At 41.8% G+C, this 21130-nt stretch overlaps 2 protein-coding genes across 3 annotated transcripts in view; both read left to right on the top strand.

Annotated features, from left to right (window-relative positions):
- The first annotated feature begins 1063 nt into the window (after positions 1-1063).
- Positions 1064-2178, top strand: hoxb1b (homeobox B1b). Its single transcript, XM_085361037.1, has 2 exons — positions 1064-1622; positions 1877-2178. Exons 1-2 carry the CDS (start codon positions 1064-1066, stop codon positions 2176-2178), a joined length of 861 nt encoding a protein of 286 aa, XP_085217163.1.
- Positions 2179-11018: 8840 nt separating this feature from the next.
- The window catches only part of skap1 (src kinase associated phosphoprotein 1), a 35726-nt gene continuing 25614 nt past the window's right edge, over positions 11019-21130 (top strand). For both annotated transcript variants that reach the window (XM_085361592.1, XM_085361593.1), the window contains exons 1-4: positions 11019-11058; positions 13627-13732; positions 14288-14313; positions 14446-14562. In XM_085361592.1, the coding sequence (XP_085217718.1) occupies positions 11019-11058; positions 13627-13732; positions 14288-14313; positions 14446-14562 (289 nt within the window). The remainder of the gene's footprint in view (positions 11059-13626; positions 13733-14287; positions 14314-14445; positions 14563-21130) is intronic.

Genomic DNA, 21130 nt, shown 5'->3' with positions numbered 1-21130 from the left:
AAGACCTTAAATTAAAAAGGTTCACTGCTGTAATTTACCCAACATAATAATAATAATAATAATAATAATAATAATAATAATAATAATAATAATAATAATAATAATTTATTCCACCAGATTTGATCTCCAAAATAAAAGAGCCAAGCGCAAATTTCTCTCTTTTAATTAGAGCTTAGTTAGCGCCTGAGGTTTATAACCTTACATTAACTCTTATAAGAGGAGAGTGGAGCTTGTAGGCTTTGGAGGATTTTACCCTGTAAGTGTGAACAACTTTTAAGCAGAAAAAGAAAGACGCGGTGGAGAAAAAAAAGACTGTATATGGTTCTTAAACGTGTCTTTGTTCTTTTATGGGGGAAATGGGCCAAACAAGCTGTCAATCTTTTAAAAGGAGCCATGATGGATCACTGGAGTCACTGCAATGCCTTTCCCCCCTTGCCTGATTCGGTGTCTGTCTGCAGGGTTCACTCAGTCCGAACGTGTTTTAATAATAAGCCAGTTATTTAAGCAGCTACAAAAAGTTTATTTTCAGTATAGAAATTAGCTTCATTCATGTCATTTAGAACAGAGAATTAAACAAAGTGCATGAAAAACAAATGATATCACAATTAAAACAGCTGCAGGCCATAAATTAATAGAAAAGGTTATTTTATATTATTTGTTCAAGAGTAAAATAACTCGAAAAAAGTAACTTTTTTGTTATTATCATTTTTATTATCATTTTTTTCTCATATTCATTTATCATTTTTTCTTCCTGTAACACTGTGGCCTGAAAATGTGTCCTCCTGTTTGCCTTCCTATCAGATGGATGAGCGAGTTTGATTGAAGCATTTGTCATGTAAATGCGAGGCCGTTTGATGGACGAGTCTGCAGACTTGACAGAGTGCTGTAGGTCCCTTGCCATTGGCGTTTGGCGGGTCACATGGTGTGTCAGGAAGGTGATATGAGGGTGGAAGGCAGTTTTACAGCTTTGACATACTACCTAGAAGGTTAGGGCAAAGGGAGCACCGATTAATGACTGCACGGTCTTGATCAGTTCTGAACAAACGGCAGGCCCAGGTTCAGGATGAACTCATACTTAGATTACCCCGTATGCAACCGGGGAGCAAATATTTTCAGCGCAAAGGCCGGATACCACAACTTAAACCATGGATATACATCCTCCAACTCTTGCGCAACAAGTGATAGTTACGCACCGGACGGACGTGTAATGGTCGCAACTTCGGCGCCCCACCAGACTCCGAGCCTCCCTCTGCACCACCAGAACCACGTAGGCTTGGACATGCCGTTCGCGGGACCGGGCAACTCCGTGTATGGCTCACCTCTGGAGTACGGACATCACCAGTACGGCCTCGCCCCCGAGCAGGACCGGAGCTTTATCCATGCACAAGTCTCACCCCTCGCCACAAACATGGCTCCCTATACCGGGGACAGTTGTGGGCCTGGGGTTGCACCGGGAGGCCAGTATCTGCATTTTGGCAGCGGGGATCAGAGGCAGCAAGAATATTCAGAAAGTGTTTACGCAAGGTTACCGCCTCCATGTAAGGAAAGGGATTTGGAGCATGTAGAGGAAACTTCGAAAACTTTCGACTGGATGAAAGTGAAGAGGAATCCTCCCAAAACAGGTCTGTTATGAGGAAATCAGAGCTAAGAAATGCAGTTTAGAAACCAAACGGGATCTGTTCCCCGTGCGTAAAACCCCCATCCAGCTGATATAATTAGACCAAATTGTTTTAGATTGTCCTCAAATGATTTGGCAGCTAATATTTCACGCATTTCTTCTGTTCACGCTGACATTTTCATCGTCATTAAAGCCCACTCTTTAGCCCCACGACTTTCATTTTCCTCTATCATCCCATTCATCCATTTCTCTCCACAGCAGTCGTGTCGGAGTTCGGTGTTCCCGGCCAGCACAACGTGATCCGCACTAACTTCACCACCAAGCAGCTGACCGAGCTGGAGAAGGAATTCCACTTCAACAAATACCTATCGCGGGCAAGGCGGGTGGAGGTGGCGGCCAGCCTGGAGCTCAATGAGACGCAGGTGAAAATCTGGTTTCAGAACCGGAGGATGAAGCAGAAGAAACGGGAGAAACTGGGCTGTGTTTTAGTCAACACCCCGGCACCAACGGAGAAACTTTCCACCTCTGAAGCCTCCCCAAAGACACAAGAGAAAAACTAAACCGTGACTACAAATATAACTGGAGGCCCGAGCAGAGTTTTTCACATTTTCCCCAAAGTTGCACCATTCCAGAAAAAACTGAAAATTGCTTGTGGACTTGTGAACTATACAGGGTAGGCAGTGTCTGCTTGTAGTCATTTAATCTTTCTATTACACACCTCCATGCTGTTTTTTCTTTGTTTGTTGCCGCACTGATGTACTCAGTGTTACCGTTTGCACTATTTATTTACAGGGTATTTTCCAACAGTTGTTGAAACAATTTAGCTTAATAAAGTCTATAAAATGCAATAAGAGTTGTATTTGTTGCGTGTGTGAGTGTGCAATAAAATAAAAACAAAAAAAGAGTATCCAGATAATTCTGATTCAGTCCAATCAAACTTTAAATTCTGATAAAGAATTTGTTCTGTTTCACTGTGTAAAATAAAGTTATGTGTGGTTTTAAAAACTTATTCCCCCCCCTGTGTGTTTACCTCTATTATTAGTCCCCTTGCATAATGTGACAAGAGGAATCTTTCACAACACATGGGGTGGTTCTCAGTGACCTTTTCACCTCGAAATACCTCCAGGGGCTCTAAACATGACAACAAACTCCAGGGAGGCAGGTCTCAGGCTCGATTTGTTACCCAAATTCTGCCGGGACACAGGTTGTCACAGGTTGTCACTGAAGTCCATTTGTATCTTATAAAATTTAACAATCTTTCTTTTAAAATGATGAAATCAATTAACCTCTCAGCGCTTACTCTGGTTTCACCTTGAGTCAAAGGCTCGCCGGACCTGACCGCCTACTTTCTTGTGATGTTGAAGGGGCAGCAGTTTCAATATTTGCACTGGGTGTTAGGTTTGCACACAGTTTCTGCCCCAACAGCACTGGCCTGTTGCTGCCCCTTTCCCCAAAGCTAAGGTTCACACAGAGTTCAGGCACAAATGAATGCAGAGTCAATCTGTCAAGACACCAGAGAGGCTCAGAGAAGTGCGCTCTAAGTCTCTCAGATCTTTGCAGGTATTGCTTTTAATATTGAGACTAATAAGGTTGTAGGTCATTTAGGTTGTGCTCCAGATTGTGCAAACTTTAATCTCTCCGAGGCTGCTCAAAAACAAGTTTTAAGGAAATGGAAATCATTTGAAATATATCTGCATGAGTATGCAGTCCTCTGACAACTATATTAAAAATTGATACAGTCCTACGAATAGAAGTTACAGTTGAAATACCATACGGCCCATTACTGTAAATTAGAAAAGGAGCAGAGAGGTTTGGTGACATGCATTTCTTTACAAACCAACAGCCTGCTCTTCAGATGAGTCGCAAGGCCAAGGACTGGGAAGGCGATAATCTATAAGGTGAATAGTGACAGATTCAACAACAAAAAAGGGGGACGGTGTGGAAAACAAGTGTGGGACTTCATTCCAGAGGTGCGATCTCTGCCATCTCTGTAGGTAATACCTCAGCGCTCCCAGTGGGCTCTCCATCTGGAGGTGTCAGAGTCGGTGCTGCAGCCAACACCACGGAGACAGATGTTCAGCTGGGGGAGAGGAGAAAGGAGGAGGATGTTTTTCACCTTCGGATCAGTTCAGCCCTCTTCGCCTTCGCCCGGGGAATGTAGGACAGCGAGAGGAGAGGAGCACAGAATGGTTAATGAACACAAAAGGAACACAAAGAAGAAACTGTTACAGGCGCAAATATAGTCGAAACTATTAATAGCTCCAGCAAAAACAGCCTCCTTTTCTTTCCTCAGATGTCTTTAGCCGGCACGTCCGCCCCCCTCCCTGCACTTTGCTTGAGGTCAACCCAGTGCTGTTTGTACCCCATGCTGCTTGCAGTTGTTGCAGGCTCTTTTACAAGTCTATTGCCAGGCTCACTTCCTTGGTTTTCTACCAGTTCCTCTGTCGCATGTCACTCTGCAGGGTCCCCGGGCTTCAAAGGAAAACTAGATACAGTATTCATGGCATAACCGGGGGTTGGTCATCCAAAAGATACCACAGAGGGAAGATATCAAACACAGCTTTGAGGGATAACACCATTTTATCTTGTACTGTAAGACACAGACATCAAAATAAATGGATGAAAGAAATTTGGTTCTGTTCAGTTTCTTGAAAACTTCTTAGAATATTTATCAAACCTAACAAATTACAGTTCAAACAAGGACTCATTTTCCATCTTTGTCCTGTTTTTTTTTTTTTTTTTTTAAATGCTATTGACCTTTATTAAGATCGAGACCATAAATTAATGTCTAACCAAAGAAATGGAAGAACTAAAAATAGGTGTATGGAATCAGAAACTTAAGGGGAAACAGCTCTGTGCACTGAATCTTCTTTTATTTATTATTTGAAATAAATATAAACATCTTCAGTTTTAACATTTCTTAACTTTCTCTGTCAGTCTGGCACTACAATGAATTTGTTCGGCTTTTGTGCTGCTGGCTACACAAAATAAGACATTTGATGTCATCTCTGTGGGATATGTGAAATTAGAAAAAGCATTTTTCTCCATATAAAACGTCTGTTTGGTTTCCCATTGGCTCTGAGAGGGGTCTCTCCTCCTCCTTAGTTTATGAGGACTGTTTGGGGGCAGTTTCTCTCTTAAGCTCATCCATCCTTGAAACTTATTAATTTACCGATTCAAAAAAAAATCTACAGCTTAATAGATTGTTTGCATATGTAATTTTCACTTCATGATTGTATCAGTTAATGGTGTTGTCACAGTATCTTTAGCATCAATGCAATAAGACAGATTTGTTGCGTTTTGTATTTTCTGGCAAACAATTAAGAATGAAAGCATTACAGAGGTGGAACTATAACTGTAGAAAGAGCAGATAAAAATAATAATTACACAGTTATTAGCAGTGTTATATGTGCATTATTAACACAGTGTTTCACCCCTAATATGAAGCACGACTCTTGGACGCTGAGGTGAAATGCTTTGATGACATCACTCCGTGTGCAGATATAACTGGGTTTAAATGTAACACGCATATTTTTATAATTAGCAATGATGAGAAAAACAGACTTTTAAACACTTCTTAAAAAGGTGTTTAAAGAAATTAAAACCAAACTTGCATATGCATTTTTTTTTATTGTTATCAAAATTCATTTGAGGTGTTTGGTCTGTGAAATTCAGTAGTTTTTTTCCCTTTTTAAAAAAATTATGTTGGTGTTTATACCCTCATTGTTGTAGGAGGGAAACAAAATTATGATAAACAATTACATTTGAAAGTCTTATAATCTGAGTAGATATGGGTTGGTACCAGTGTACTGCCGTACCCCTAATTCTTTTTATTTTCATGATTTCTTTCACAGTTTTTGAGGTTTGTGGAGAGGGGCTGCCTGGGTATGAGTGGCACGCTCTTTGTTTTGGCACTGAGGCTCTTTATAGCCAAGCCTGAGACATTCTTGACAACCATCCCCCATCCGAGTCAGGCTCGATTGGATCTGGAGGCGCTGGCCGACCTGAAGCTCCCGTCTCCCGGGTCCCACTGCGACTGCATCCTTTCCCCACTCCATCAGCATGGTAACTGAGAGAGACAAGTGACTTGGCCAGGGTTAACGTCTTAATACTCCCCGGGATTGCCTCCAGGATCCAAATGGCTACCCCTAATAGTTTTCCTCCTCTGTGTGCCTGTCAGACCGCCATGACTATATGCCGTAAGAAAAACAAGACTAGCTGAGAGGCAGCGTAACGAGGTAGCACGATGAAATAATGAGGGGTGGTGAGGAAGAAGAGAAAGCTTTGGTGTAAAGACGCAGGTACGAAGCGCTGCCTGATACTTTGCATGGAAAGCTTGCACACTTGAAATTAAACCAGCTCTTTTCCTTAAAGCCCAGGAGGGGGGAAACCAGAACTCAATCAGTGTCACGTCACATGGTTCAAAGCGGCCAATTCGATGCTGCCAAGAGGCTGAGAAATGCAAGGTGACAGTTCATTTTACCAGTGACAGTGTGTCGGTCTCGCTTGCTGGTTCCACAGTCAATTCCCAGCGAGCAGTGAAGGTTGAGTGTTGCTGTAGACAGACAGCAGCTTACCACCCTCCCCTCACACCACCACCTTCCTCCTCCTCTTCCTCCTCACCGCCGCTCTCTCATCGACCCTGCTCTGCTTTGTATTCCAATTAACTGGACAGAGGGAGAGGCGGCAGCGTTGCCGGATCACAAGCAAAGGCAGACACATTCTTCTGGCGTCCTTCCAGTCTCTCAATCCCACCACTATCAATAGTGCTGTGCTTCCCTTTTTCCCCCTTCACTTTCCCTCTCCTCTCGGCTTATGACAAGGGCCAGTTGTTCCAGAGGGGTAATTCATGGATTCTTCTTTAACAACTGCCTCTAGGGACAAAGTCCTGGTAATGAAAAATAGGTCCCTCGCTCACACATTCATACATCACATGTAATAGAGGTGTGCAATCACTCAGTCGAGTCAACGCACTGCTAGCTGTAACTGCTGTCCTTAACAGACACCTCAAATAATGCTGAATTAATATTTTGAAACGGCTCATATATCCTAACATAATACAATTTGAATGATTTTCTATTCAATGCTCTCAGGGCTAACATTGATTGGAGCACAAGCTGAGGTAACTCTCCGAGTCAGTCAATGTGAGGCTGACTGAAGGTTGTAGATTTAGCACAGCACATTTGCTCTCTTCTGTCTTTCGTGTCCTCAATCTATCATCACTTTTTTTTAACTTCGCCCCCCCCCTGCACTGACATATGTTTGAGCAATGGGTGGGTTGGGAATTCAATGATTCGGAGGAAATCTGAAGAGTAAACTACATCTTTTTTTATCTCCTTGAGCAACACAAACATTTACAAGAGACCGTCAAGAATCAGGCCAAACACCTTTTTTTTTTTTTTAAATGAATGCATTTAAATTTGCGCACCATCTTGAGATATATTCTATTTTGAAAGGTGAAGGAGTGACTTTAAGCTATTTTTGTGGCCAATTTGTTTGAAGGTGAGTGTCGCTTTCTTTTTAAACTACTTCCTTTTCCTCTTCTAAACTAAAGACAAACAGAGCTCGACAGACAGGTGTGGGTGCCTCTTTATTTGCCCCTCTGGACTGCCTATCTGGAGAATGCAGTGTTGTGTGTTTGCAGGACAGGATACACACACACACACACACACACACACACACACACACACACACACACACACACACACACACACACACACACTCAAACACATACCCTTCATGCCCTGAGGAGCCTCCTGACTCTCTCTCTTCTGGCTCTATCAGATCAGAGAGACCTGCTGTCCCTCCCCACACCGCAATGCAAATGAAAAGGAATGCGCTGATAAAAGGCCAGATCCCGGAGATGAGAGAGGGCAGAAGGAGGACAGAGGCAGCAAATGCTGAAGGGGGTGAGAGCCTCTTGGGGAGATGAGAGGCAGCAGAGGAGTCAGTGTTGGTAGTAGTGGGAGATCATAGTCTTGCTCCCCCTCGGCGGCGTTTGATACAGGGCTTTTGTCGCTCTTTCAGCGGTGCATTGTTGGGTGGTGTAATCCCCGTTGGATTACAAAGGGCTTCCCTTTTCATATGGGGCTGACCCAGCAGGCAGGTGGCTGGGGCTCTGTGGAGCTGTCAAGGGGAGGGAACCTCTTTTCCAGGGGAGGGGACCCCCAGTTCCTCTTACCTTCACAGGGGCTTTTTGCTGGAAGGCCAGTCAGGCACAGGTCAGTGTGGGGACAATCCTGACATGGGATTCAACTCGCCCTGACCCCACGGGTTCTTGTGGAGAAGTGACAAGGAAGGACTCCATCATGAGACAGAATTTAACATGAAAACATGTGAAAACACGTGAAAGTATTGTTTGGTGATCAAAAAAAAAGATTTTTAAATAAAAACAGGATCATCGCAGCTGCAACGATTAAGATTAGAGTCAACATGCTGCATTAAGAGTTAAAAAATGCAAGTTTAAGATCTGAAATAATAAAAATCTTGTCTATAGTTTAAAATATGGTATCAGCCATACATCACTTGATTGATACGTCGTGTTTTCTGTCAATGTGAGCTGTGTCTGATTGAGCTTTGCTTATTTGATGGCTTTCCTCACACGCTTTCAGTAATAGAGGATCAATAACACAATAGCAACAACCACCAATATTTCTATTTCTAATATAGCTACTACCACAGCCTCCTCTGCTCATTTCAGCTGAGCCCAGTCCAATCCAGGTCATCCTCTGCTGGCAAACGTAACCATTCATCCAGGCCCTGTCAAATAGTGAGGGGCCAATTTAGTGAAGCTGCATTCATTTATTGTCATAAATATACTAATTAGTTTTTCAGCCAAAACCAAAGACCCATGAAAGTGTCATATTTAAGCAGTGAAACTGAGAATTTATGATACCCGCTTTGCCAAGATGTGCTATTTATGCAGAAGGTAATGTTTAACCAGTTAAATTCAGATTCAGTAACAAAGCTATATGTTAACTGCATCCCTGTTGATATTTATATTCTCATCTTTAAAAAAAAAGAAAAAAGAAAGACAGATTCAGAACTCAATATCTACTAGAGGGAAAGCATTAGACATCCCCATTAGGTTATTACTTCCTAAAAAAATCTCTCCTGCTACAAATTAAATTTACCATTTTAAAGATTGAAAGACTGGGCGTACTTGAACTCAGCATTTGCACAAAAACAAAAAGCGGTCAGTAAAATAAAACTTTAAAAAATTATCTTTCTGTGAAAGGTCGAGGAATTGTAGCTCACCTTTATCAGAATATGGTTCTGAAACGCTTTTATAACCACATTGGTAGTTCAGGATGAGGTTCAGGTTCAGTAGCAAAAACGGAAAACATACGCACTTGAAAGCCGCAGGGAGAAGACTTACATAAAGATCGCTATCTAAAATCACATTTAAAATAGCTTCCCACCTTTATTTCCACGTTAACTGGTAAGTATATAACCTTAACAGGAAAAATGATAGAAGATAAACATTGAAGGGCCATTTAGCTGACTTTAAAGAAGCCAAAATTAGCTAATAAACGCCTATCAACGATTGTAGCGAAGTTAGGCTAACTTAACTTAGCCTAGCATGCTAAATTAGGCTACCGTAATATAAAACTTGCATGGACAGCTAGACAAATTAAACAGCAGTTACTTTCATTATGAGAATAATAGTGCTAAGTTTTAGTTCTGGCCTGTGACTCCAGCTGTGCAGTATGTGCACTGAAGGCGACATAACAACAACAAGGTTTTCTAAATACTTCCTCCAGTTAATTAAAAAGCCAAGCACTGTCACCAGACTTTATTTAGCTAAATTAAACTTAGCTACTCTGGAGGTATATCATGATACATTTTTCATGTGTGTATTATCAATTTACCTAAATATTTTTTAAGGTAAATTAATCGGTTTACAGAGCTACGGTCAATGCTAGTAAATCCTATCACGATTAAAGTACACACAAGATGTACTTTGGGCTGTAAATACCACAATTACAATCCTGTATACCTATAAGCCACAATATAAAATGAAGACTGACACCAGAGTTTTTAGAAACATGGGTTTTATTTTAATTTACAAGATAACCCAAGTAAGTCAAGTGCACAATTGCATTCTTGAGAGCACAAACAGGTCTGGCAGGAAGTAGCCTTTACTCTTACCTTACAATGTGTGGACAAGACCCAACAACTCTTTCACTGCCTCTGTGAAAGAGGCCAGCAGAGGTTGCAGAGCAGTGTAACACAAGTTATTGAATCATGTTACCTTGATATTTTGAGTTTTCTTAACTGTTGGATCAAACATCTAGGTTACCAATGCTTCCTTTAAGTCAGCTGCCTTAAAATGGAGGAGTTTTGCTGCTGACACTGTGATATATAAGTGATGTAGAAAAAATTTGTGTAGAAAAAAACCAAGAATTTTGCCCCAGATTGTGAGACTTGGTGTGGGCGTAAAAATGTGTTAAGTTGCAGTTTCTAGCAGAGTTTAAATGTGTTTTTTCAGCTGAAAAAAATAAGGCAAATTAAAAAGTGCTAGATTTTGATAACCCAGATGCACTAGGAGGGCCTGTAATTAAAAAAATATTTGTAATATGAAGGTAAAGTTTTACATGGTTTCATTAAATATGCTAGAGCAGGGGTGTCAAACATAAGACTCCAGTCTGGCCCAATGGGGGGCTTTGGAATTTTAACTGTATTTTCATTTGTTTCCACTGATAAAGACCTCACCTGTAGCCATTCATATTACAACAAAGTAATTAAGTAACCAATAAATAAATATGAATTATTAAGAGTTTTACTAGCCTGGCCCTCTTAAGATCAAACTGGGCTGTATGTGGTCCATGATGGTCCTGTGCTAGAGTCTGAAAAATAAATGCTTATTCTGAGAGGGTCAGGTGGGAACCTTTTCCAGATTTGTTGATTTTTATGTGGAATAACTTTGCATTAGTTTCTAGTTTGCTTGTCTAGACGTGGTTGTGCATTTACCACATGCAGTTTTGTAATAACACCGGCAGGCAGCAGCTCATGTACATGACCTACTAAGCCTTATAAGCCAGACAGCGGTGGGGTTTTTTTTTTTTTTTTTGTCTCATTGTCAGGCAGAGCTTCTTTGCTCTCAGCTGAGAAACCAGAATGCAGAGGAAGTTGTCATTTGTGCACCTGCTCCTCCCCATTTTGTGCAAATGTTGATGCATGCACGGAAGTTTCATTGCAAAAGGCCACAGGTGGTGAGTTGATCTACAGTGTATGTGTGCCGGGTTCCTTTTTAAGTCTCATTGAGCTGTAACGGTACGTTAAAGACTGGAGCTACGTAGGCTACATTGTGGAGTAAAACCCAAAGCCTAAAGGAGCTGAATAAGTCTGATAAATCATCAAATTGAAGTTTTATTTTTTGGATAGGTGAACCAAAGGGATGGGGACAAATGTGGACGACTTCACGAGGCTTCTGTATGGTAATATCTTTATTTATTTTTTTACATTTAACATATCTTTCTTTCCCCATAGACAAGTTTAACTTTAAAGTCAGTTTAAGTAGGCACTCTTTAGAGTTGAGCTCCCACCTGTTGAGCACACAGTGTTATAGAGAACTTTTAACACTGCATCTTAACAATTTTCATAGATCTTCACTGCTGCCGTGACATTTACTACATTTGCATCCACTGCTAAGCCAGCCAACAGGCTTTTGGAAGAACATTTGCATGGGCCAGAACATCTCTGTAGAATATGAGTGGGTGCATCATGAAATTGAATCAGATAAGTGATGTTGACCGACCTGTTCTGGCCTTCATTATCATAAAGATTGGTGTCACATTTCTCTGTAATGTTTCCACCTCATCAAATCAAGTTTGCAGTTTACTTTAGAGGGATATGATAGCCTTATGTGTTTGCCCTTTTTTTTCTTTTAGTAAGTAAGTAGAAGGAAAGCATAAAGTATTGAGGTGCAGGTGACTAGTTGAAGGAAATATCTAAACTCTTGACCCAGACAGAGATGGCATCTCATGGTATTGTTTTGCTGGCTTGGTTTGAGTCACGTCTTTACTTAGAGTATTGCTGTTAAATATGCAACCCGGGGGCCAGAAGCAGCCAGTCAGAGTGTCAACTCTGACCTCGTGGATGGTTTGTTACCTATTGAGGTGAGATCAACATTACCACATTACCTAACAGGACTGAAAATGTATAGAAACCTAAATGTATTTCTAGATTTGGACAAGTTGTTAAGTGAGTTTCATTACATGACTAATCCAAGTAATCCAAACCATAGCGACATATTAATTACTAACCTTGTGTTACTGATGTATTGTCTCAGACGTTCTTCTGGATGAAATTTTATCCATTTTCGGCGTTTTCTTCCTGCCATGTGATGGCGATTGTTTCTGGCTTTCAGGGACCCACAACTTTAATTGAGAAAAATTTAACGCTCATTCTACATCTTAATTCTGCTAATGTGTTTGTGTTATCCTAACATAGCTTTGAGCTAGCCAACAAGTAGTGGATCATATGTCAGCTAACCCAACTTCACAAACATTGCTGATATTTAGTTTTCTATTAGCCAGCTAACTTAGCCAGCTAAACCTTGGAAATCCTTTCCTTCATGGATGTCTGCATTTTAAGCCTGTGTGAACACCCCGAGTGATCATTTATATTAAGTTCAATGTTTAAACTCTCAGTGGTTTCTCCCCATTTGTTTGACTTGGGGAACTGAAGAATTATTTGGACCTGAAAATGGCTAATGACATCAGACTTAACAGGTCAATAGTTTTTTCGTTCCTCAAAAATCTACATGTGGAGTTTCCGCAGCAAAACCAATACAAAGTTTTTCCTGGGTGATGATTTGCATTGTGATGGGAGTGGTCTCTACCAGTATAAGAAGTTATTAAAGGCTCACTGGATGGTTTGATAAGGTGAGTCATATGCTGTGGTCTTTGCAGTAACGATATCTTAACCATCTCACACCTGTGAGATTTTGGACTGGTGTTACAGTATTTGCACTGTCCTCCATTAAAACACCAGTGGGTGAAAGGCTTTTTGGAAGAGCTATGCTCAGCCCTCCTTTAGAGTTCCTAAAAAGTGAAGATTTAAGGCATACTGAAGCTGTTAGCACGTGGTGGTTTTTCCTTTAATGTGTCAAACATCTTCATGAGCTCAGCACAAAGAGAGGACTGTGAAACATAAAGCAATATTTTATAAAAGAGAAAACTTGATGCGAGATTTGTGAGTGATAAACTAGGAACAAAGATATGAAAGTACCAGATAGAAAGTATTCTTAAAGTTTATTGTCTGGATGCCAGTTTGGAAGCTAGCGTAATTGAGGCTCCCACATTAAACACTTTCAGTTATTGTTTATAATGTCTCTGTTCATCAGATGGTGGTTTATGCTGGTAATTATCATTTTTGTGCTGGTTTATTGTTGTTTAACCGCATGCGAGATGGCTCTTGGCATTTCTTAACACCAGCTGTATTTGTCAAAGTTAGGAAGGTTTAATCTGCCATCATGGCTACAATAAAAGTGTTGAAATTGCAGAGAAATGCTCCCTCGGTTTCATTTTGCGCTGTTATATCACAGTATGCCATGAACTGTTGCGTTCCTTTTTTTTTTTGTTACGCTCCGGGGCCACGTAAAATGCTCCCGAGGGTCGCCTCTGCTGTGCAGGCCGCACTTCGAGAGTCATGGAGGTACGCTAACACAGACTGCAGGGTTTGCTTTGTTTGAGTGCATTGTAGTGCATTATTCTGTGTAAGCGCTTCATGATCGTGACCCTTTAGTCACTCATAACCCTCAGTGCTTAATTTATTTTTTTTATTTTTTATGTTCGTGGTTATTTAACAGGGACAGTGCATGCTAATTAGCACAAGGATAAAAATATAGCATGTAAACATGTCAGATTGAAGCAAAACTGCTAATTTACATCTGTAGTTTCTGTTATATATACAACATGCATAACAGAAGACTGAAGAACAATACAGGAAATGCACAATGCCAAGGTTGCTTTAATTTAGCATAAATGGTTTGCTGCCCTCAGACTGCGAGCTGTTTGTGACAGAGATTCTTCATGGTGAGAACCTGAGTGAATCTGCAGAAGAGACACGAGAGGTTCTGCTGAATAACTTCAGGGTCGTCCATTCAAGGTATGATTTTATCCTTTCGAAGAAGCTCTAAATCTGAGGCCCAGAAACCCACTTTTAAAAGTAATTTCAAAGACTCCGTTATCTAATTTTAGCTGATAATGCCACACAAAACCTTTAATTGTTGCTGTAATTGCTTTAAACACAGTTTGCATGATTACATTTGAAGGAGCTGATTAAGTCTAATGGTGTCACCTTCGAGACCTAATTCTTGCTCTTATTGTTAAAACAGCTTTTAAAGATCTCGTGCAATAATCTTTTCTTGATTGAGACAATTAAATGTGATTTAATTCTTGAGCACGAGCCCAAAAAAGTCAACCTCTTGTATGAAGTACTGGTGACAGCTTACTCCGGAAGTCGGCACTGCCTGCACTGCATGATAAGAGACACAAGCTCTGCTATAGAATCCTTGTGGTTTTGTGGTCTTCTGCTTAAGAAACAATTACTGAATTTCAGAAGTAATGCTGGAGCGAAGCTGTCTGAAAATGAAAGCACAGAAACCTTTGCAAGTCACTGCAAAAATGTAGTTTTTGATTTGTACCTGTTTTGGTTTTGCAGAAACCCCGAGGAGTTTCCTATAAGATGTAAGTAACAATCTCTTAATCTCCATCACATACTGTGTAGTTTTTAAAGATGAGGCCATAAAGTCTGTTGTTAATTATCTCTCTTAGTGACATTTCCTTTATCTCTCTGTTTCACACAATCACTACCACCAGCGGATTTAAGGGAAGATGAAGGCTCTGATGACAACCGCAGTTCCAGCCTGGGTCGCTCGGCCCCTTCAGACGACGCCTCAGTAGTGTCTGACTACCAGGAAGATGGAGTGGCTGACTGTAAGTTAACAGCAGTCCTGATGGCTGGTTCCTCCTTTGTGTGGGCTATTGTAGGTGCACTGCAGAGATTTGTGAGAGATGTGTGTGTTTGTCTGTGCACGGCAAGAACAAAACAAAACAACAACAAAAAACTGTTCACTTTAGTTTATGGGCCACATACAGCCCAAGTTCATCTAAACTAGACCTGACTAGTAAAGTCACTGAATAATAATATATTATTTTTGTTTTCTTCAAGAAACATTAAAAATGCAAAATGTATATATTTTGCATTTCCCTTAATTTTCTAAATAATGGCTGTGCAACAGAAGGTAGGCCAAACAGATACCACCTTACATATCTTAAAAATAGATTTAATTTAATCGCAGTCATTCCACATTTGTTGGGTCTACTCTTTTTATGTGTACATTACAGTTTACAGATCATAGTATAAAGACATAACACCTTCACAGAGGGTGTTTTGTCTACGTTTTAACAACCACCAAAGTATTACATTTCACCCTGAGCGTTACGTGACTATTTGTGTTTCTGCTAAAAGGCTATAAGTTGCTTTAAACAAAAGGTAAAGAGGAGTTGTCACTGTGTTGTGCCCTTCTTTGTCATGAGTGCAGGCGTTCCACAGGATTCATTCTTTGACCTCTTCTACTGACCATATTTAGCATAAATATTGACATTATCATATCTTCCACCCAAATCTGTGACAGGTATTGGGGGGAAATTTGGACTATTGGGAGTAGTCATAGCAAGCCTGAAATGAGAAGTTTGTCTTTGTGTGTCTATGTAATTATTGCATGAATGAATCAGTCGAGTGACTTTGGTTACAAAAATATTGCTGAGGCTGCTGCCACTTCTACCTTTCACTTTACAAACGATGTAAAATTGTTTAGTTTGCTCAGACTCGCTTTTTCAGCGCAGCTAATTTATTTCATGTGGCCAATGCAAATGTGCACCTTGAATCATGTCTTTCCTCAAGAAAGCGTCAAAAAAGAAAAGGAAGAAAGGAGAGGGAGCAAACTGAGGAAAGTCTGTTGTTAATGCGTTTCTTTCAAAAGAAAAGTGAGCTGCACGACTACCAGGTTAGCAAGGGTTTAGCTAACAGCAGGTGGTAAAGACAGCGAGCCAGTGTTAGACCGAGCACAAGTTAAAACCATGAAACTGATGGCCCTTAATTTCAGAAACGGCCAGAAAAGCAGCAGCAGGTGCGTCTCCAAATGAAAGCTTAGCAGCACTGACATCAGGCAGCATTATTCTTTATTGTATGTTGCACCAATGGTTCTCATGGCGGTGCGCCATGGGGTGAGCAGGGCATTTTTGTACAAGCCTGTTTGTTTCAGGCTGATGAAATATAATTTTAGCACAATGATAATGCCTCTTAATTTGAAAATTTTTACTTGTGTTGCGATGGGGTCATTTATTCAGCCTTTGCAGTTCTAATGAAGCACACCATCAGGCAGCACACCAACATACCTGTGTACACTCTCAGAAACATTTTCATGTATTATTAAATCACCCAGTTTATATCAGCCACCATTAGAGTGCCGTATCTCTAACTTTCGTGTTTGATCATTTAAAAAAACGTTAACAGAAAACAGCTGTTATGTCAGTTCATTGCACATATCATAAATCTAATTTATTCTTATTAATTTTAGCCATTATTAAGCTTGCTCAACCACAAGCTGCTGCAGTTTCAGTGTTACAGTTATATAAACACCAATCGGTTTGGACTATTAATTAAACTTTAACAATTATCAAGATAATTGCATTACTTACAATTATTATGATGTGCCTTGAAGATCTGGTTTGACCTCCGAAAGCAAAACTCATTTAACCATAAAGTAATCATAGACTAAAGTATGGAGAAATGTGTGGAGATTTCAAACTATGCATGAATGCATCATACGGACAGTTCATTACAGGCTAGCCTAATGACCACTAGACATTGTTGTAAATAGCCGTCAGCTCAATTGTTTATTTAAAAAATATGCACGAGAGATACGGATGGCCCACAGAGATCGCTTATGAATAGTGCCTGGAGTTCTGCGCGCTAAACCCCTGAAATGTAGTGTTTACACAGACGATACCACTTTATGTGTGTAACAGTGCTTTAAGAGCACCTTTATCCTGCCATTGTTATTTTGGTACCCTGACTGACAAATACAGTATATACAGTATTAAGCAGATGGAAGAGAGCAGCACTTCATGGTGTTTAGTTATAAGGCTCTCATTCTCATGTCTGATGCCTTGTTGCACTTAAACACAGTACTTGTTATGTTGGATCACGTGGACGTTTAGTCACTAGCTGTAGCTCTTTTTCACACTGTACTTGAAAAGATGGTTTAAATGCTTTGCAGCCTACAAACAGACCGAAGCTACGTTCTTACAGCTACAGTGAAATCTTAAAGATGATTTAATAATAACTGTGACAGGAAACAATGCAATTTTAACACACTATCCCCCGGCATTCTCACTGACACACCTACACCTCACCACAGGATGCGTAGGTTTCTCTACTTTGGCGCTCGCCCTTTTTAATTAGAACAGAATAGACCACATGTGTAAAATTTTCCTCCTTGCTGGTGTCCTACCTCTCTGCCAGGCTCCTTTAGCTCCTCCTTCCTCTGCTCTTCCTCCCTTGGTAGTGTGCAGGTAAGGCCATGCTGATGCTGGTGAAAAAAACAGTGTGGGGGGTTGTGGTGGCTGCAAAAGCCTGAATGGTGACCTAGAGCTCCCTCCAGTGGCGGCTCCTGGGCTCCGCTCCCGATCCTTGCATGTGTGTACTATGGGAGGTGTTGAGGCTGCCCACACAGAGAGGAGGCTTTGTAGCTGCAGGCTAATGCAGTGATTGATAGAAGCTGAGCCCCTCTATTCTTCCACAACCGGGTTTGAAATACAACACTGTACCTGAGGGGCCATGAGTGTTCCATCCCTCTCTCCCTGTATCAATCTTTCTTTCTATCTTCCCTTCTCTGATTCGCCTCCCTCCCATTCAGAGTTTTTGTATTTCTGACGCTATGTGCCAGCCAATAGCCCTTGACATGACATGCCGCAGGTGGGCATTATTGCCTCTGCTGCCTCAGGTGCCCATCTCCGCTGCTGTTTTAGCGTCTTTCTTGAGATAAAGCAGGGACGCATGTGGAAATTCCCAGTCGAGAAACAGGAATATTTCCAATCATTTTGGCGATACCGGTATTTAATGCCAGCTGGATGAAGTCGAGCACAAACCCCCCCGTTTATTTATTTGTAAACGGCTTAATGAGCTCTTCTGCTCACAGAAGAGTAACCGTCGCCTTTACTGGGCAACTTTGGAAAAATCGAGAAAACAAATCACGGCAGATGGCGCGAAGATAGCCGACAATAAGACCGCGATAATTCATTTTTTGAAATTGTTCATTTTACAATAAACAAGAGGACATTTGCTTTGTGGGAAACAAACAAAATCAAAGTATGAAATGCTTAAAAAATTTTTCCCTTAAGGCTATAATTGTAACACACCAAACTACAAACGGCACCGTCTGTTGCTGCGGAAAGCGATAGTTGTTACAGCTCGAAAACGCAGTCACGCCATTGTCTGTGTTGAATGTGAGAAGGAGCCAATTATCCCGAATTGCCGTAATCAGTTTTTTAATCCCCTGTTTGTATTTTGCTTTGATTTAAAAAAAAAACAAAAAAAAACGCACACACATTGTACTGTCAGATCGATAATCATAACATTTGACTTTGTAAGACAAATGTTCACCTTGCAGCGCTCCGTCTTTTATTGCTGGGGGACGGCGACCATGTTAGCATAGTGAATGGCCTGTGTCCTCAGTAAAAGGGCATGCGGAGTTCATAGTTCATTCTCTGTTCACTGCCAGCTGAAAGAAATGGTTCGCACTTCTCTGCCGGGCGGTCTGAAATAATGGCGCTGGCGCTTAATGAAATCAGCCACATTTTAGGAGGAACAGTTAACCATGATATTCGAACTTTCTTTTCATTCAGAGGAACTGAAAATTAATGATAATTTTGTGGGATTCAGAGAGTAGCGATAAGGAGAAGGGAAGGTAGAAAATTGAGTTTTCTCTCTTGAGTTTAATTGTGTCATTCTTTTTTTTCTTTTTTTTTTTTTTAAATCCTACTGTACACAATGGAGACTTTGTGACTTGGAGGATGTATTATCCGTGGTAATCGACTGCCTGCCTTCGCCTCTCTGTGTTCCCTAACCAGAGAGTGAGTGAGTGTGAAGTCGATGGCTGCTTCTACACGCAGGAGGAGCCTGTGCCGTTTGATTAGATGCGGTGGCCTGTTGTCTTCAGCGGACTGGGTGACACCAGATTTGTAATCGCTGACAGGAACAGATGGAGCCTCCATTGTTAGCCCGGGTTGTCTGCATGGTAATGTGAACTGAGTTTCACCCGCCGACCGCACCGGTGACCTGACCGCGCCTGCAGCCTCACCCCATCTACGTCTGCCCGCTTCAGCACCCTCCACCCTTCTCTCTCTCTCGATGCTGTTTGAGGCTCAAACACCATTCCAGCACATTATGCATACATAAACAAATATAGGCACAAAATTTCCCCCTCTGGCGTGCAAAAATCTCTTTAACACACTCACTTAGACCCCAGGAGACGGTGTGTGATGTGGGGCTTTTAGCCCTGTCATGCTGTTTGCAGGTCAAGTTTACGAAGTCGAAATCGCCTGTTTGTTTTTCTTTGATTGGGGAGCACCGCTGGGTGCTCGGGGATGTTTGCTGGGAAGCTGCTGCGATGACAGAGCACTGCAGAAAGAGCTTTGTTTCAGGAGGCGTGCAGGAAAAAGATGGCGCTTTTGATACGTATCCCTTGTCTTCTTTGTGATTGTGATGATTTTAGTTTGATGTGCCGTACAGCCTGCATTATCTCAGGTGTGGCAATAAACATTTTAAATTTTAAGATTATTTAATTTGAAATGTAGGCAGGAAGGGCGGCAGCTTGTTTTCTAAAGAAAAAAAAATAGGAGGGAATTAGCTTTTTTTTTGATCAGGCAGCTAAAGTTTTCAGGTCTACAGTCACATTAGACGAAGAATGGGAAAGCTGGAACAAGAGGAGCTTCTGTTTTCAGTCGATAAATTGATTAATGAACTGATAGTTTTGGCTGCAAACGCAGGTGTGCTCTTATGGCCAGTGTTAAGAATGAAGGAAGGTGACTCGTGTTAGCGATCGCTGCGCTGGCCCAATTTCCTAAACCAATTACTGGCACAAGAATGCGGTAGGATAACCAATTTGAAGTTATGTCTCGCTGCTGTCGCCTATTTCTCATTTGAATATGAGGAGCCAAGTGCACAGTAACAACATTATTACACGGTGCCAGTAAATAGAATATTAAATCTGAATTCGGTCATTTTGGCCGAAACTGGAAAAAAGCTGTGTAACGTGCAGTGTGTTTGAGGAGGGTGCCCTGCTCGGTCCCTTGGCTTGTGAGGTAGAAGAAAAGCGATGCCAGCTGACGGATTGATGCCCCATTAGGGGGTTAATCAGCAATGTTTAATGTGCCAACTGGCCCTTGTCTGTGTTCGAAATGAAGTCACGGGGAAGGAGGAGGTTTGTGGGCAAATGTTGAAATATGGCTGCTGAGCTGCTTCATAGCAGTTTCTCTTCTTTCTTTTAAATCCACCTGGAAAGTATTTCGGGTCTGCATACGTGACCTGCTTGCAGGTTTGTTGGCCTGTCTGCCCACTCACTGAACTTTTGACCTTTGGCCTCTTTGCTTGGCCAACCCGTGACCCGTCTGCGCGTGTGAATAATCGCCCACGCCGTCTCAGAGCACACAGAGTTTCTTCAGACGTAGCCGTGCGCTGTCTGTCCGTCAGAATATCTGCCCGGAGATCCATTTTTCAGCGCGTTCATCGGCGTATGGATTTTGTGACATTTGGGTAGCGGCTGCTCGTTTGCGAGGAAGCGAGGAATATGCTAATGACCCTCCCCTCTTCCTCCTTGTTCTCCGTCACTCTCTTTTCCTCTCCTTCAGTTGGTGTCTGTGTGCTTTTCTAGAAGCACACACACTCACACACACATTACGAGGCAGGCGCAGGCTCTGTGCATCGCTGCGACTGCTCGCCATCAGGGTTCAAAAGTTCACGCTATTCCCCGAGGGCTACTGTGCTGCTGCAGATGCTGATAGTCTTTTCTTTCTCCCTCTCTCCTGGCTGCCTTTCTTTCCCTCTCTCCCTCGCTGTTTACACTATTAATCTTGTACACTCTCTCTCACACACTCACTCACGCTGCCTGGCAAGAAGAGAGCGGCTTGAAGGGGGGATTTGGACGTATTTAACCGAAGGGCATCCATCACTCTCATCTCCGGCTTTAACCCCCCCCCCCCCCCCACACACACACATCACCACCACCAAAAGCCTCACGGTGTAGTTTTCTGCATCCTCCTGGTTTGAAAGCCCTGTGATGCAGCTCTCCTCTCATTTGCTTTGTTTTATTGTCGCACGGCATATAATTACATCCCTTCGTTGCCTCTGGTGCGGCAGTGCCGTGCTGAAACCTAGGGAAAACAGGCGAAGGTAAATGTGCAGCAGTCCATCTGTAAAGAGGCGCATAGGCAGAATGCA

The sequence above is a fragment of the Diplotaxodon limnothrissa genome, linkage group LG8, assembly GCF_057381915.1.
Source record: "Diplotaxodon limnothrissa isolate DT_005_m linkage group LG8, D_limnothrissa_male_GT1.1, whole genome shotgun sequence".
Taxonomy (NCBI): domain Eukaryota; kingdom Metazoa; phylum Chordata; class Actinopteri; order Cichliformes; family Cichlidae; genus Diplotaxodon; species Diplotaxodon limnothrissa.
The sequence above is the reverse complement of the archived record's forward strand: the minus strand, read 5'-3'. Positions and strand labels throughout refer to the sequence as shown.

Bases quoted from the DNA above. Each gene is read 5' to 3' on its own strand.
- hoxb1b (XM_085361037.1), top strand. From the start codon at position 1,064: ATGAACTCATACTTAGATTACCCCGTATGCAACCGGGGAGCAAATATT. The intron at 1,623-1,876 runs GTCTGTTATGAG...TTCTCTCCACAG, and splicing joins GAGGAATCCTCCCAAAACAG to CAGTCGTGTCGGAGTTCGGT.